Genomic DNA, 18,334 nt, shown 5'->3' on the forward strand with positions numbered 1-18,334 from the left:
TAGTGCACACACTTCATAAATCATAAGCTAATGTGATATCATCTCTAAATCATATGACAATATAAAGAAAATTTCTAATGACTTATAAAGTCTGTATATTTATTTTAATTCATCGAGATGAGCTAAACCATCCCAACACATTTCAATATGGTTGAGAATATCTCATCCAAATTCAATTTTATCATTGACTTCGTAAAGTTAAGATTTGTTTAGACCAATCATAGCATTTTCATACGTTCTTCTGAAATTTTAGAGAGTTGGAGAAAGGTGAAACCATCGGGTAATCAAATTTAAAAAGTATTAATCTACTTTTATGCCTTTTGGTGCAATGATAAGAATGCAAATTAAAGTCTTAAATTGATAAAGAATGTTTGACAAATGAGTAGTTGTTAGTCTTTTTAGTCGGTTTATTTGACTAGTTGAAAGTGTAGTTTTTTAATTTCTTGGATTTTAAGCTAACTGGATAAATCAACTATTTAAGAAAATATTTGATATTATTATCAATTATGTATTGAATATTCGATGTCTATTAGAGAAAGAGTAAGCCAACATGTCAAAAAACAATGAAAAAAAGTCAACCAAGTTAGTCTTTTCACTTAGGCTTAAAAGCCAGCTTTTAAGTTGGCTGAAAATCCATCTATTAAACACGTTTTTTTGACCTTTTGATCAAGTAAGAAGACAAACCCAAAAGTCATTTACCAAACATGCAAACACCAAGTCTCTTCTTTTATGGATTTGGATAAAATGATTGTAGTGAAATGACATAGGGGTGTTTGACAATTGGTTGTTGGTTGTGGCTTTTTAGTTGGATTATTTGACTAACTGAAAATGTTGGCTATTTTTTTGGCTTTTAAATTAGCTGAAAAAGCTAGTTGTTTGGTGAATTTAAGTATTAATTGTTGGTTGTTTATTAGAGAAAAAGTTGATCAACAAGCCATAAGTCAACCAAAAAAGTCAGCTGGGAGAGCTTTTTCATTTTCACTTAAAAGCTAGCTTTTCAGCTGCTTTACAAGCCATTTTTTGGCTGTTTGAACTCACCAAAAAGCCAAAAAACCAAAAGCCAACTAAAAAGCTAAACAAAAAGCTAAGAACCAAACATTCCTATACTCCATACAAGTTAGGGTAGGAGTTGATGCTAAGAAACCCCTCAAAACAACCATCAATTTTAGGATAGAGGGTGGAAAATTTTGAAAAATACAAGTATGAGAAGATGTCGATAATTTCTTTTCAGCGTGGATATTTAGGCCATCGTACGAGAGACTAATAGACTATCATGAAGGAGGCACTGGGTTAGAAGGAAATCTTAGATATGGGACATGGATGAAGGCTTCCCATGGAAGATTTTAAAGGAAAAGTTAAGAACATAGAAGAGCAAAAACCAGGTGTAGGAAGAAAAGTTTTTATTATAAAGAAAGAAAAAAGTATAAAGTAGAGAAAGTGGTAATTAGTTAAGGGTCTCTTATTGTTTAATTGTCCCTTGTTGATATTGCGATAGTCAAAATTCTAATATTACTAAGGGATAACTTTGTCCTGATTCATGTGTGTAGAGGGTAAACATATAGAGAAGGTTGGGCTCCTGAAATGGTGTGTGGGGTTAAAGCAATTGAGTTTGCTGGCGGTGTCACACTTCTCCAAAACAATTACATTGATGTTTCTCTTCAAAGTATGGGGATAAGTTTATTGATGTATAAGTTAAACAACCTTCAGATTAGCATTGGCGAAGGGTATTAATTGATGGTCGGATTGTGGCAAAAACATAAAAGATGAGATTTAATTAAAAGTCTAGACTACCTGTTGGGTATGTCTTGTGTTATTGGAGGGGATTTTAGTCAAGTCTTATTTGAGAGAGAAAAAAAGGTGATTTCTCTTAGTGATTTTAACTCTATCAAAGGGTTTAGATAGACTACAGCTAGTCCGAGTTATTTTTATACATGAAGAGAGATAGGATAGGGTGATGGCAAATGAAGAAGGGCTTGATTATTTATTCCCGAGGTTTTTGTAAATTCATCAGACCTTTTTCCGCTCTTGATTTGTATTCATTTTATCAGACATATTTTATCCTTTTATTGATGAAAGACTATTTAGTTTGAAGCAAAATGAAGTTGTAATCAAAATTGGGGAGTTAAACCCCTATTACCCTAAGATCAAAGTTCTAAGCCCTAAGAATCGGTTTGCACAAACAACACCCAAAACAAAATTTAATGCAACACAATCAAGAATCCTAATATAAGCAATGAAAGAGCAAACAAACCAAACACAAGAGCCTAGATGTCTTTATTACCTTCAAGAACCTCAAATGGAGTTACAATGGATGATGATCACATATGAGAGAAATAGAGAACAAGGAAAGAAATATAGAATTATGTAATCTAGAGAAGGTTAGAAAGCATTAGTCACTAATCTATGTAATTAGGTCTATTTATAATACATAGGTCTTAATTACTTACAAACAAGAGCCTAAGATAGAAAAACCGAGAAGAAAAGAACAAATAAACATTCCAGCGCCATAGCCGAGTTCGCTTTCCTTGGCCAGGGAAAAAATAGACTTGGCTTTTCTTACTGCCTGAAAACCGCTTTTGTCTTTTCAAGTCTTTTCACCTTTATTCAATTTGCATCTTTAAACCTCCTCTTTACCTCTATATATTTACTATAGATTAAGAATAAAAGTCAACTATCAATCCCAACAAAAACTTACAAAATACCATCAACAAAATTAGACGAGACAAATATAGTGCCCTTGGCCACATTCGAGTTACAAAATATCATTAAATTAAACTAAGGAAAAAAAAAAAAAAACTGAACAAAAAGCTCTTATTAAGAGTTAACCTCGCCCCGACAACCGACTTCCTGTACAGATCTCCGATTCCATCAACAATGGCGTCTTTATCTGCTTATCGGGTAATTACACTCATTTGATCCTGCACCTTTTATTATTCGTCCTAATTTCTTACGCAATTACATCTGAATTTGCTCTAATTGTCCACTTAACAAAACAAAGAGCATCCAATTTAATCACATTTCTTCTTTAGTAAATCAAATCCTGAACTCGATCTGTTTTCACATTACAAAATTTTCTCCTATTTTTTGTCATTTACTATGTGAGATTAGACAATTTAAATCAAATCAATGAAATATGCATGCGTTGTGTACTTGTGTTGCTGAAATTCTGTATACACTTCAAATTTTATATACATTGTTATACGTTTGGCTTGGTTGAGTAATTTGTGATTGATGGCCCCAAATTATCGATTATGGTTCGGTTGTTGTTTAGGATTCCTGTTCATTAGTGAAGAACATACTGTTGCTTGATTCGGAAGGGAAGAGAGTAGCCGTCAAGTATTATACGGATGATTGGCCTACCAATGCGGCAAAATTAGCGTATGAGAAATCTGTGTTCACTAAAACTCAGAAGACTAATGCTAGGACTGAAGGTAACTTATGATTTGAGGTTTTGTTGCATTTGTGATGGTTTTTGTTTCCATCTTTGAACGATCTGAGTCTTTCATTTTATAGTTCATGTTGCTGAGTTTGTTTCGATGATGCTTATTTTGTGGCTGTATGATTATGTTGGTAGGTAGCTATATGTGATTCACACTTTGGTTTAAATAGTTTGTGGAAATTTTGATTGTATCAATCATGATAATTGTTGGTGCAAATGTCAAATCAACCATTTATGGAGGTGATTGTGATCACGTTATAGCTCATTCCATGGCATACATCAATGAGGGATGTGATGGGGATGCAAAGAAATCGATTGGGCTTGGTATTGGAGCTTCAAAGGAAGAAAAAAGGGCCATGATGCAGGTTGCTTGTTCGATCACTTATAGTGCTTGTTCAAGCACCTACTGGCACAATGTTATTGCGTTGTTTTTTGACCCCTGCGAGTTATGGGACACATCATCTCCTTTTGGGATGATTCTTTTGTTGATTTGGTAGGCTACATAAGGAGCTAAAAATAATTATTAGAGTGAGTGTAAAGCCATCAAGTGAGTGCAAACAAGTGATTGAGTTGCTAAACTCTAGAGAGACTTGTTCTTGTATTCATTGACAGTCTCTATTGTTGGAGGTTGTAAGCTCGAGTGAGTGTCCTTGAAATGGTGAAAGATTTCATTAATGTATTGTTGAATTTTTAATGAAATATAATCGAAATATAATCACTTTGAAGGGGGAGGTATTTAAAACACCATTAAACTTGTACTGTGTGCTTTGTTTTGACGAAGTTTCAATCTTTTGTAGTTGCTTGTTCATACTATGTTTTTCTATCTTCTATATATTTTATTGCCATTGTTGGATCCTTGTACCCAGTGTCGGATCCTGGTTTCAGAGTTTCATGGGGCACCAACAAATGGCCGGAATTTTATGAAAATTTTTCGTCAACTGTAGCAAAGTTTCGTTTGTAATCAAAGGCTTTTTTTACCCCACAATTCAAAAATCAAAACTTTAACGTGCAAGGGACAAATCAACAATGGCTTGATTTTTAAGATTCAATTTTAATGAAATTGTACCAATATCCTAGGCTATTTTCACATTCACAATCATAACAACTGCTCATGTTAGTGATTCCATTGAAGATAACATTCCCTCCTTACGATAAAAACCCCTTTAACAACTCAAGTAATTTGCCAATTAAACATGTTCTTATTACATCCTCGTCAGATCAAGTGCAAAACCTAGGAAACCTAGACTATAATTCATTACCAAAAGGAAAGTAAGTCTACGAAAAAACACTTACTTAAAACAAGTTTGTTTGTATCTAACATTTTAATATCTCAACTAGTATATTTTTTCATACTTAAACGAGTTTTAATATAATTTTTCTTGCTTCAACATAGTTCAAACCCTTTGATGTTAATGCATATGAGCTTAGTTCAAACCCTTTGATGTTTTGGCGGCTTTGGGTCTTATTTTTTTAGACCCTTTGGATCCGAGTTGGATCTGGATCCATATATAATTGACGGATCTGAGTCTGGGTCTATAAAAATTCTACACCCGGAACCGTGGATCCTTAAGACCCGTTTTTGGGAATTTTTTATTGAAGTATTGTAATTACAAGACAGAATTGTTTACTAGACTGACTGTTGGAATGTACTGAAAATTATTTTGGTATTGAGTACTAGTTTAAGCTCTTTTCACCATTAATGAGTGGATTGTTTTGGAGTTGTGGGTTGAATGATTTCTCAATTTGTTGGGTATTATTAAAAAATTATAGGAATATTTTAGAGTTCAGAGTTTTGCTTATGAGCTGGGAGTATGTATGAGCTAGCTCTGCTGCTTTACGTTTACTTTCATATGAGCTCTTGAATAACTCTATCAATATGTCAATGCGAAATAAAATTCAATCAAACAGTGAAAATACGTTTGACCCATTTTAGACTCGGACCCAATCCTCGATCTGTAGGGTCCGCGGATACGGATCTAGGTTTCGAAAATTTAGACCCGCAGATCTGGATTTGGGTCCTCCCTATGAAAACGGATATGGATCTAGGTCCATCTGGACCCGGTCTAGATCCGATCCGTTGCAATCTCTAATTGACCCTAATATTGGGTTATGCGGTACTACAATTTCATGAGTGAACAACATACTTATAAAACTTCTCCATATATATGTCTTGTTGTCTCATCTAGGACTAGTGTAAAAGATTCTTGATGTAGACCTCTCTTGATTGGAAAATCTTTGGTCGCTTTTCCATATGTCATATTGGTTTGTACTTTCTCTTACAAAATATTAATACACTTACGAGATATACCCTTTTTCCATAGCTCATTGAAGTACTTTTTTTAATACTTTCTAATATGCATTCTCTACGTTCAATAAAGATATGCAAATCCTTAGTACGTTTTTTAATGCCGTGTTGTCATGGCGTAAACAAATATTGATTTTACAATATTTTTGCATCTTTTCATACAGTGTTCCATAACCCTCTCTCATGACTTAATTGTGTGATTCATAAGCTTAATACCCAATTAGTTAGAACATAGAAGCACGGAACGCGACTTGAATCGCCTGTGGTTAATCCAGTTTCCGGTGACCTTTTAGAAGTTAGCATCAGTACTTGCTCTCCTGGAAAAAACCATAAAAGATGAAAAAAAAAATACTAGATAAAAAAAAATCGCAAATGGTGGCGTTCTGTTTTACCTAGGACAAAAATGGAGGAAGAAAAGAGAACGAGAAAGCAAAAAAGGAAGCATACCTGGTTTTTGAAACACCATTTCATTGTTCAAGCTTTTACAGAAACAATAAAACTAAAGAGGGGAAAGGGAAAGTAAAATAAGAGAGAAAGGAAAAGGAACAGTTGTGCAATGAATACTAATGTTTTAATGTACTACCAATAACATTTTCTCCATCAGAAAAAGTAACATTTACTCCATATTTTTCTTATTTTACTCTTTTTTTGGTACTCCGTAAATCGAAATGAGTACTAGTAAATGTGAGTCTTTTTATTGTTTATTTTTAAATATCGTTTTTTATTTAAGTATGGGGTGTCTATTGTAATTTTAATTTAATTTTTAATTGAGCTTTATATATATATATATATATATATATATATATATATATATATATATATATATATATATATATATATATATATATATATATATATTTCTTTTGTTTTTCTTAGTTTAGGCTTAACATTACTTGATAAATAAAAAAATATCTTTAATTTAATATCAAACTTCGTTTCCTACGTGTCCGAAACTCTAATTAACATTTCTCGTTTCCATTTTCGTTTCTTGTATCGGATTGATTTTCGTTTCGTTAACATTAGCTAGTATAATTTTGTGCATTCTTATTGTTTTTGTAGATAGATACTATTGTGTTATTCTGTATTTATCTTTTGGCGTCTTATTTGTTCTCCATATCATTTTGTTTTGGAGTTTAGTTAACACTTGGAGGATGAAAATAGAACAGGAAGGAAATATAACATTGAAATTATACTAGTGATTGAGATGAAAGAAGGAAGGAATCGGATTAAGGAAGTAGATTGAGGAGGGGAAACAAGAATAAAGACGATTTGGTCTTGCCACTTCAACTTATGGCTTATTGATAATCGATAAAGTCGGAGGTATTGTCAACGGGAAGATTAATGAAAAAGTTAATGGAGCTGTGCAAGCTTGAAGTGCAAGTTTGAAATTTGTTAGAAACCACTATGGGTGTGTTTATTTAAGTGTTTGATTTATGTGATCCAAAAAAAGGGGGTGAGTAGGTCACTCTAAAGACTCCATAGTCCATAATGATATATGAGTTTGTGCTTTGTCAAAACTTTTTCAGTTTGAAGAAACTCTAGTGTAGCCAAATAGAATTAAGTGGGTTAATGAAGTTTTTGTTAACATTAATGTTTTTAGAGCTGATTTTTCTCATTTTCCAACTTTTTGATATTCAGAATTTATGGAACAAAAAAAAGGCCGATTCTATTACTGTTACTTTTTTCTTAAACGATTTCTGAAAATGGAAATGGTGCTGAGTGCCTATGTATACTTGACCATTAGTTACACGGAATCAAGACTGACTTAAAATTGGTTAATCACGTTTCGGACCTCAGTTTGATGTCTCTTTTCTGAAAATGTTTAACCCACCTTGTTAAGTTATTTCCATGGTTTGTTTGATGTTCAACATTTGGAGAGTTGTAGGGCCGTCATATTTGCATCATGTCTTGAAATATACCTGTTACTGAAGTTATTAGGTGAAAAATGGGTAAGATGATAACCAATTTAATGGAATATAGACATGTACATCACCTATGCTTTGCCTATGCTTATTGAATATGTACGAACTTAGGATCTGTACCAAAATACTTATGTCTTTTGGCAGTTGCTTGGTAATTGGTAAACCTTCTTGAATTACATGATTGAGCCTCTTCTGTCTTCGATGTTGTATTGTACAATTAACATCTAAACACATTTCAATTTATGCTGTAATTTGTATGAAATACTTTGATGGTTATCTGAGATTTCTCAACATCCCTATATTTTGTTCTTCGCTTGTCCAAAAATGACTTCCATGTGTTACTTCTCTTAAATTTTTAAATGTGTAATTAATATTGCAAGAAATAACTATAGGGTTGTGTTTGGGAACAAGTATATTATTTTAAATTGTAAATTTCAATCATGAAATTATAATTATAAATGAAGAAATTTTAAGATGACAAGGTTTGGAAAGTCATTCTTATATTCTCAACTTGGACTTCTTTTAAAGCAATGGTGGAATTGACTCAAACCCAAATCTATTTTTTTTTTATTTGCCAAACACTGAATTTGTTCCATTTTTCCAAATGAAATCATCATTTCCAAACATAGCATAAAGTATTTAAGGAATAAGGAAACCAAAGAGGGTTATTGTGTATCTTTTGATTGGAACTTTTGCAGTCATGTAACTCATGATGCATTATTGTGTGCACATATGGACACTGATGTATCATTATTATGCAGCTGAGATAACCATGTTTGACAACAACATTGTCATTTATAAGTTTGTCCAAGACCTTCACTTCTTTGTAACTGGAGGGGATGATGAAAATGAACTCATTTTGGATGCTGTTCTACAGGGTTTCTTTGATGCTGTTACTCTTTTACTAAGGTAGCTTTTTATGAGTTATGAGTCTTTAATATACCTTATAGTTAATTTGAGTAGTTTTGGCTTATGCTGTTTTTGGCCACTCATACTTGTTTTGTGTGTAGGAACAAGGTTGACAAAAGTGAAGCTCTTGAGAACTTGGATCTCATACTTCTGTGCCTTGATGAGATAGTTGATAGAGGGTAATATAATGTTCTTAACACTCGAAATTTGCGTGTTACTTCTAAGTTTCCACTCCCTCAAATCATCGTTTTTTGTTCTACATGCAGAAGTCTTTCTGTTTGCACCATAATGTCACTTTCTTTGACATGAACACAGAAAATGTAAAGATAGAACAAGCATTTGAGAGGCTTGTTACTCTCTCGGGATTGAGTATGAACTCACCAATGTGTTTACAAAATATTCTGATGTCTATCCTCTTTCCCCTCATCCTGTTTTATACTATCATATACTCTATAACTAATAATAGTTAAATACCCATAATACCCTCATATCCCATGTATGACATATTCTAGTCATTATTTTATGATCAAGATAGCAATGAACAACCCTGCTTTAATTTGTCCATTTTGTATGCTACTATAGTCTTGGTGTAGGGCATGCTTTTGTCATTTGATGTGGCTTACCCTTGATTCCCTAATTGGCTCTTCCTTCAAGTGCTAGAATTTGAAGGCTTTTAACTTACCTATATATTCGTACTTCCTCAAGAATAATGCTAGAAATTGGATATCAAACCTCTAAATGGTTAGCACGTACAATGTTTATAACTACTTCATCGTGAAAGTTCTTGGAATGAGCTGCAAAGCTGTAAATTACTTTTCTTAACCGATTTGGAATGGTATGATCATTAGGGCTCTGGCAGTCTGGCTCATTCTTTCATTTCAATTGCAGGATGATTCTTGAGACAGATGGTAATGTCATTGCTTCAAAAGTTGCAACCAGTAGCGTTGATCCTGCTGCACCCTTATCGGAACAGGTGATCTTTGATTGTTTTTTTTTTTGCAATGTTCTTTTCCTATTTTACGCGAGTTATCATATACTTCATGTAGCTGACTCCAATCTTTTGGGATTAAGGCTCTAGCATTGTTGTATATACGCGTGTTGTCATTTCCCATTTGCTGTTTACCATCTTAAATCTGTGCTTCTGCTCTAATTTTGATTAATAAAACTTTTGCCTCTTTAAATGTAAAATAAATCAGTCACTTATCGTCAATTATGTGTGTACATACATCGACACTGACCTACTATATTATTGTGTCTACAGACCATATCCCAGGCGTTGGCTTTGGCTCGCGAGCACTTAACCAGATCTCTTTTGAGCTAATCTGTTCCAGTGAACAAATTGTCAGCCATCTTGCGCTATTCTTGATTCTTCACCTGTCTCCTGCTTGATGATACAATTGTCGTAGTGTACTTTTGTGGCTGAGTTTTAGATTTCCTTTGTCAGAATAGCTTTCTGCACTATTGTAAAAGAAGAGATTATGTTTTTCCCCTTAGTTAAATGCCTGAGACCATCAATTGGTAGCGATAAATACTGTGTATAACTCGTTAAATATACATCACCGCAATAGCGATTTCTCGTTTCCCTGACCTTACAAACTTCTTATATGGAGTGTTTGTGCCTAAAAGGACTAAGGAGTGTTTTTGTAGTTTATATTTGCCCAAGCATCGTTGAAGTTTCTCCAATTTCTAAGGTGCGACTATGGTTTAGCCATATTTCAAGCATATATGGAGCAATGATTAAAAGATAGAATTTTTGAAATAGATAAGAGAAATAATTATAAAAAAAAAAAAAAAAAAAGCATACATTAAGCTATGTTTCAACTTATTTCAAAAAAATAAGCGTAAAATTCCCAAACCTGAGGGTCGGATTATGCTCGCAGTTACTAACTGCGAACAAGTGTTTTACTCAACAAAAGGCCAAGGCTAAGTTCGCAGTTAGTAACTAGTTTATATGGCAATGTTATATAATTCTCAAATATATGTTATTGATATTGTTATAATTGTTTAAATGACAATGTTATATAGTTCTCAAATAACATTGTTGTTATAATTGTTTAAATTACATTCTTATAATTATCATATAATTCTCAAATATATGTTATTATTATTGTTAGGGTTTTAACATATACTTTATATGTTATTGTCTAAATGACATTATTATAATTGTTATATAATTCTCCAATATATTTCTCAAAGATTGTATTGGCGTGAAGTTGATGATGATGTTGCTTTTATTTGTATTCATGTAGAAATGACATCATTTCGTGTTACTATAGTATGTTTTTAGAATGGTTCTATTCGAGAAAGTAGTGGTGTGTTGGGGGTAGACGTGGGTTGTTTGCATGCAACTCGAATATGGATTCAAATGAGTTTAAACGTTTTATATGTTCTAACATTAGATTGGATTCCACTAGAAGTACCGTAAATATAAGTTTAAATATGACATGAGTGGAAAATTGTTAGCCTTTTCGGTTGAGGATGATGATGCTATAGATGCTATGTGGGAACATTCAAAGTCCAGCCAAATACCCTCTTTGGAGTTATACGTAGAAGAAGTACCCTTAGGGAATGTAGTTGCTTCTAATCCTTCTCCTACGCCTATGCCTATATCAACTCTAGAAACTCAAAATCCTTTTGTTCCTTTCCGATCTTATACTCCTTCCCAACCCTCTCCGAAACAAGTTTCAAGTGATGCAGTGGTTAACTTAAGAGAAAATGATAAGATGGGACCTTGGGATGATGGTAATAAGAGTAATGAACTCGTTGACGATCCTTCTGAGGATGATGTAGATGTTGATGAGGATGCACTAGCAAATGACATGACCCTAGGCAACATTCCTACAATCGTTGCTCCTACACCCTATGCCCTATGTCCACCTCTAGATGAGTATAAGGAGGACTCTTGGAGGACTTGGGCTTGTGATACTACTTACACCGAAGAAGGGGAGTTGGAGAAGGGTATGATGTTCGATAGTAAGGATGCTTTGTTGGAAGCTATAAGAGTGTATCATATTCGTAGAAATGTGGAGTATAGAACGGAGACTTCAAACCAAATCGTCCTTACCTTGAAGTGTAAGCGGGGTTGTCCGTGGAGACTTAGGGCTACGCTCGATTCATATTCATCTTCATGGCGTATTGTTACGTACAATGGTAAGCATGGGTCTTGTATTTTGGTTAGTGACACTGTCTCGGCTAGACACATTCACTTGACATCTTCTGTCATTAATAATGTCATTATAAACTGTGTTGCTAAAGACCCATCCATTAAAGTCTTTGTTGTACGGCAGATGGTTAAAGATCGTTTTGGTATAGAAGTGAATTATAAGTGAGCGTGGTGTGCTAAGCAACAAGCCTTGTTGTCCATATATGGAACTTGGGAACTTGGGAAGGTTCTTACTCTCTCCTTCCACGTTTTTTAAAAGCTTTGCAACATTCTAACCTGGGCCTAGTAGTTGAGTGATTTTTTAAGGAAGACAATGACACGAGTGTATATGTGCGACCTAATATTAGAACCTTTCAACGTATCTTTTGGGCTTTTAAACCTTGCATTGAGGGATTCAATCATTGTAAACCTCTTGTCACCATTGACGACACACACTTGTATGGTAAGTATCGTCATACCTTATATTGACTACCATTGCGCAAGATGGTGATAAGGGAATCTTTCCATTAGCGTTTGCCTTGGTTGAGAAGGAGTGTATAGGAGTATAGTAAGTATCGTCACACCAAAACCAATGTCAAAATTAGGGAGAATGATGCCGAAATTTTAACATAATTTCATTAATAACGATTACAAATACATAGCTCATTCATGAAATACAACCATTATAACCTAAGATTGCTTCTTAAACTTTTTCAATATCCTCTCGGTTTCTTCACTCCTACGCGCCTTTTCAATTGCTTCTCTTCTCAAGTTATCTTTCTCTTTTCTAAGCTCCTCATTCTCTTTATCGAGCTTAATAATGATTTTTTTTTCATTCTGTGCCCTCTGGATCAACCTACCAAAAGAAGGTGCATCCTAATCCTTCATCTTGAAAAAGTGGACAAGCAACATATTGACGACCAGGATCAAAATCGCTCCAATCCCGATCATATTCAACTTTATGACCACAATCACAATGCTCTTCTATAAAATGAAGATTTGAAATGTACTAATGAAATAACATAAGGACTTCAATTAGAATTATTAATTAAATTCAATAATATCATTAGCAACATAAACATAAATTCAATAAAAACCTTAAACAACCAAAATAAAAGGAATAGAAAAGTACCTTCACTTCAAAACAATTTTGATGAGACTTCGCTAGAATTTTAATGGAATGGAATCAGTTATCATGTTTAAGTATTTATAGAACATTTGTTAAACGGCTAGTTTGAATGCTTAACGGCTATATTGACCAAACACCAAATGGAAAAAGTTCAAAATAGGTCAAGCATCTGTTCGCAGTTAGTAACTGTGAACAAAAGAAATCTGGTCAAACAAGGTCAAGCCTTTGTTCGCAGTTACAAACTGTGAACTGAGGTTTGACCCTATTTGACCAGGGATTTCTTTTTTCGCAGTTACTAATTGCGAACATTTCCTTGACTTTTTTTGACCAACTTGCTTTGTTCGCATTTTGTAACTACAAACTACTCCAGACAACAGCTCTGGGAGTTGAGACACTTATTTTTTAAAATAAGTTGAAACATAGCTTAATTGCTTTATTTGAATAATTTCTCTATCTATTTCAAAAATTCTAAAAGATACTCATATTTTCTTGTTGTATGTACTTTCTCGATACATCATATACCATTTGAACTTTTTTATGTTTTGGAAAATTCTACTTTGGTCATAAATATTTTCAATAATTTAAACCTAAAAGCTATAAAAAGTTAATAGATACTCTTAACTATTTCAATCAAATGTTTCATTTTGTTTTGCATCAATTTTAAGAAAAAAAGGAAGGAATCATATAATACAATATGAAACGGGCGAATAAGGGAAATGTAATAATTCAATGACAATAGTCTGAATAGGTGGACACTTGGGCATCATAAGTTCAAAAGGGAAAAAAGTTGCCAAATATTAAAACGTGATGTTTTAATGTAAATATGTTAAAAGAGAAAATGAGATATTTGATTAGAATAGAAGGAAGTATAATAAAATTAGGTGTGAAATGAATTTAATAAATTTAAAAATGACTATTTTTTTATTCCCTTCAATTTACTACTAATTTCCCATTTATTTTATGCACTCTATCCAATGCACTTATTCAATTCTTAATATCTCTAATTGTGCATTATTAAAAATTATGGAAAGTTGATATGAATAATCCTTGCATTGAGACAAATCAAACAAGATCTCACATGACTATGTTTTAACTTATAGATTAATAATAAAATACAAATTAAGAGTAAGAGATGAATAGTATTCAAAAAGCAAATGGAACGTTAATGCTGAATTGGAGGGAGTATATTACAGGGTAGACTGAGTAAGAGGAGGAAGACTAAGTGAGAATTGAATTCAGGATATATTCTCGAAATTAATACTTGTTCTCCAACGTAAACAAGATCCATAAAACTATTTTAATCATACATATACATTACTCCCTCCGTTTTATAATTTTCAAATATAATTTGACTTTAATATTAGATTATATACTTAAATGAAAAAAGATCGTACAAAATAATTTCTTTGAAACCGATATGGTTTATTGTCAACATCATTTCAAAACAGAACTCAGAAGTACTGCTACTCAAAGTAAATGGTCCGACCGACATTTCTTTAGTTTCATCAAACAAAGATCTACCTTTACATCATCTTCAATCTTCAACAAAAGACAAAATAATTTATGCTTCTCTTATTCACTATTATTATCTCATTTAATTTTTACATATTTATCAATTCACATATTTTGATCGTAAATATATCAATTGTGTTTAGTTAAAGTTTATAAAATGTTAATTTTAATATAATTTACTTCAAAACGAATCAATTTCACTTATTATGGTTTAACGAATAGATTAAAAAATAGAAGTATAAATTAAGAAAATCTAAATTAACTTTTGAACGATAATTATTATATATAAATTGATATTTGATGGGAATTGGAGTAGTTTACCATCTTTTTAATTTGGACGGACAGCTAGTTCCTTGAGAGACCATTTCTCATTGAAATACCATCTTTATGAGAAACGTATGTCAAGCCCAGTCCATTAAAGATTAATGTCTACTTATTGTATTCTTAATGCTTATTTACCATATCTTAAATGTCTACTTACATCATCCTTAATGCTTATTTACAACATTTTAAAAATATGTAATAGGCCAGCTCAATTAAAAATAATCTCTTACAAAAATTTGTGTTAAGACGAATCACTTACTTGTAATTGAGCCCAATAAGACTTGGGCTGATACTCAATTTGAGTTTGCAATAGACTTGTTTTGAAAAATTAAATAAAATGAGTTTTTTTGAAAAAATTTCAAAAATAAGATTCGAAAAGTTAAATTCTAAAAATAAGCTTAGTTCGTTGTTGTTAACAATGAAGAAAATGAAGAAATGGTAAATTACTTGTAATAGCGAACAAGAAAAAAAAAATTTACAACAACTTTGTTTACTGTTGGTAACAATAGAGAAAATGAAAACAATGTCATAATATTTAAAAGGACAAAAAAATAAATCACTAGTTTGTCGGCTGTTGATAACATCAAACTAACATTTGCTATTTTTTTTGTCCTTTCAAATGTGGGGTTTTGACTTTTTTGATCGATTTCTTTGTTCGCTGTTATTAACAACGAACAAATACTTAAATTCAACTTTGGCATGTAAACACTTTTTTTTGATTATTAAAATTTTCCAAATTGTGAATTGTTTTTGACAATAAACTTATTTTTTTGAAATTTTCAATTGTTTTCAAGATTTATTTTCAACTCAAATTAATTCAATTTCATGTTAAAAATATCAACTTAACGGGGTGTTTTTCTATAAAATCCCTAACATGTTAAAAATCAAACCATAGGTTATTATAAGACAAAAAAAAATTGTAAATTAGTTAATAAACTAAAGCTTATAACTTGGTATTATTTCAGAAAAATATCCCTCTAAGTTGGTATTATTCATGGTTAATCAATAGTTGGTATTAATGTAGGAAAATTAACAAAAAATTGTATTATTAACGGTAATTTTCTCTTAAATTTATATTTAATTACATTTTTTGCTATATAATATGAGTTATCAAGACTTTTTTTATAAAATACCCCATAAACTATAGTTAAAATATCAACAACACAAAATAAAATAATTATTATATTATTTATGACACTTAAATTATCTTTTAAAAGCCAAAAATGAACTAGACAACCATAATTTTAGTCTGGTATCCCAATTGGTTCACTTAGAAACAAACATATGCATCGAAAAAGAGTTTACTTGATTTTCTCTCTTATTTTTGGAGTAATTAATAAGACTTTAATGTCCCACGTCTTCTCCGACTCACCATAAATTCCAATTCCCATATCAGTTGGTCGGCTTGCTTTTTAAAAGTATTTTATTTTTATTCTATTAATTTCACCGGTTATTCGATTTTTAATATCTTGAGTTATGTATAATTAAAAATTATAAAAAATTTATATTAATAATTTTTACATCAAAACAAATTAAATAAGATCTCACATGACTATATTTTAACTTATAAATTAATAATAAAATACAATTTAAGAGTGATAGATGATAGTGTCCCAAAAGTAAATGGGATACCTAAAATGAATATGAGAGAGTATATTAATTATATTTTGACAAAAATTAAGAGAGAAAAAAGTCTTTAAAAAAAAAAGTCTTTAAATTTTTAATTTTTTAACGTATTAGATAAAAAAAATTTAATCTTCCACAAAAACTAATTATGTCAAAGCATGTATGGACTAATAAGATATTAATAAATTAGAAAAATATCAAATTCAACTTTCAAAATTCGATTTGCATTGTAAGAAGACAAACAACACAATTAGTGTGTTTCACTCTTCAACATTATCTAGAAAACTTATAAACTTTGTTAAAAGAACAACAAATTACCATAACAAGGAGATTCGTCATGTTCCAGGGTTATTTTGTAATTTGAAATTTTTTTTCTTTACTTCCCCAAAAAAATTACCACAAAACCAAATATTAAATTCTGTAAAGAATTTCAATCAAAAACCAGAAATCCAAAATTTATTAAATATAATGTTTATTTTGTTGTTTATCAAATTTTGAGAGACTCGACTTTATCTCAATTAGGAACGAGTATTGGTTTCTTAGGTTAGGTCTTTGTTAAATTAAGCTGGACTTATTGTGAATGCCAGCATATTAACGGGGGAACACAAGTGCACACACTTCATAAGCCAAGGAGATATATACCATCCCAAAACCATATGGCCATGGGAAGAAGGTCTCTAATAACTTATAAAGCGTGCACACCATTTTCAATTTATCGATGTGGGATAACTCATCCCAATAGTCTTAAGACACCTTGTTATTTAGGGTAATTTATCCTATAACAAAAAAAAATAATGTAGCCAAAATATTTCAAATTAATATTTAAGGTAATTTAGAACATTGTGCGTTGAACATTTTATATATTATCTCTGTTCTGAAATACTTATTTGTGACATAATATGTAAAAAAGTTTCATTATTGAAACAGAAAAAGTATAACCAAACCGTTTAAGATTCTACCCACTGCTAGTCTATGCTACATTGCTACATAAGAAGAAGTAAACCACACGATCAATTAGAACACTCGTATTTATGGCTACCACGTTTTCAAACTCTTTTATTTTTTATATTTAGATATATGCTTTAATCAATTAGAGAGTTGTAGTTGGTACGGATTTAATTCAACCCCACATCATTAAAAATACTTATATGGCCACCTATTATATAGAGAATTAGATTTTATCTCAGTTTGAAAATAAATACCATTTTGCATAAAATATTTTAAATTCAATTTTTAATTAATCTTCCTTCTCCATCGACCTACCTACACCTTACAAGTAATATGACTTTGCAAGTTAAGTTAACAAATTAAAATCATTTTATTAAAAATTTGAATCACTAGTCATCAAATGCGCAAACATCGGGCAAAGTACAATCTTTTTCGTTGCAGGAATTTCTCTTTTTGAGGACCTTTTTTCTAGCCGAAAGACTCTTTAATGCATTATTTTTTATGGATATGAATTGCCGTCTTCCTTTCTTTCATAGACTCTGATAATAGTCTATTAAGCGGGATCGACCGGGTAGATGATAATGATTTTGATGAAAAACTTAATAATTCTAAAAAATATATACAAATTTTAAAAATAAAATAAAAAATCAACGATATATGTAGTTTTTCATACTCTATAAATAGACAATAAATATTTCTATATTGCGTCCACATCTATATATATGTTTATACTATTTAATTCTAATTTTCTCAAAATTAAAGTTTTTCTTAATCTGCTATATATTTTTTATGACTTTATCTAATTAATTCTAATCAATTAATTATTAGGTTTCTGTAAAAAAAGCATATTAACATATCAATCCAAAAAAAATTATTTTTTTAAAAAAATGTGAGTTGTGTTTTTTTTGTTCGTCTCATGACAGTCTCATACAAGGTGAGAGGAAAATAACCTTAGGCTTGAAATGAATAAAAAAATTTAAATAAAATGTACATAATTGATCAATATATCATTCAAAGTATTTAAGTATAATTTTAGGTTGTTCTAGTCATTATATAATATTGAAACAAACTTTTTTTA

At 31.3% G+C, this 18,334-nt stretch overlaps 1 protein-coding gene across 1 annotated transcript; it reads left to right on the top strand.

The window, feature by feature from the left end:
• Positions 1-2,749: 2,749 nt before the first annotated feature.
• On the top strand, positions 2,750-10,162 carry LOC130813318 (coatomer subunit zeta-2-like). Its single transcript, XM_057679129.1, has 6 exons — positions 2,750-2,898; positions 3,272-3,431; positions 8,428-8,575; positions 8,677-8,754; positions 9,464-9,548; positions 9,837-10,162. The coding sequence occupies exons 1-6, from the start codon at positions 2,875-2,877 to the stop codon at positions 9,894-9,896; spliced, it is 555 nt and encodes a 184-aa protein (XP_057535112.1). The 5' UTR covers positions 2,750-2,874; the 3' UTR covers positions 9,897-10,162.
• The last annotated feature ends 8,172 nt before the right edge of the window (positions 10,163-18,334 follow it).

This window comes from Amaranthus tricolor, chromosome 5, assembly GCF_026212465.1.
Source record: "Amaranthus tricolor cultivar Red isolate AtriRed21 chromosome 5, ASM2621246v1, whole genome shotgun sequence".
Taxonomy (NCBI): Eukaryota; Viridiplantae; Streptophyta; class Magnoliopsida; order Caryophyllales; family Amaranthaceae; genus Amaranthus; species Amaranthus tricolor.

Excerpts from the sequence above, each read along its gene's own strand:
- LOC130813318 (XM_057679129.1), top strand. The coding sequence starts at position 2,875 with ATGGCGTCTTTATCTGCTTATCGG. Across the intron at positions 8,755-9,463 it reads GATGAGATAGTTGATAGAGG|GATGATTCTTGAGACAGATG; the intron begins GTAATATAATGT and ends TTTCAATTGCAG. Across the intron at positions 9,549-9,836 it reads CTGCACCCTTATCGGAACAG|ACCATATCCCAGGCGTTGGC; the intron begins GTGATCTTTGAT and ends TTGTGTCTACAG.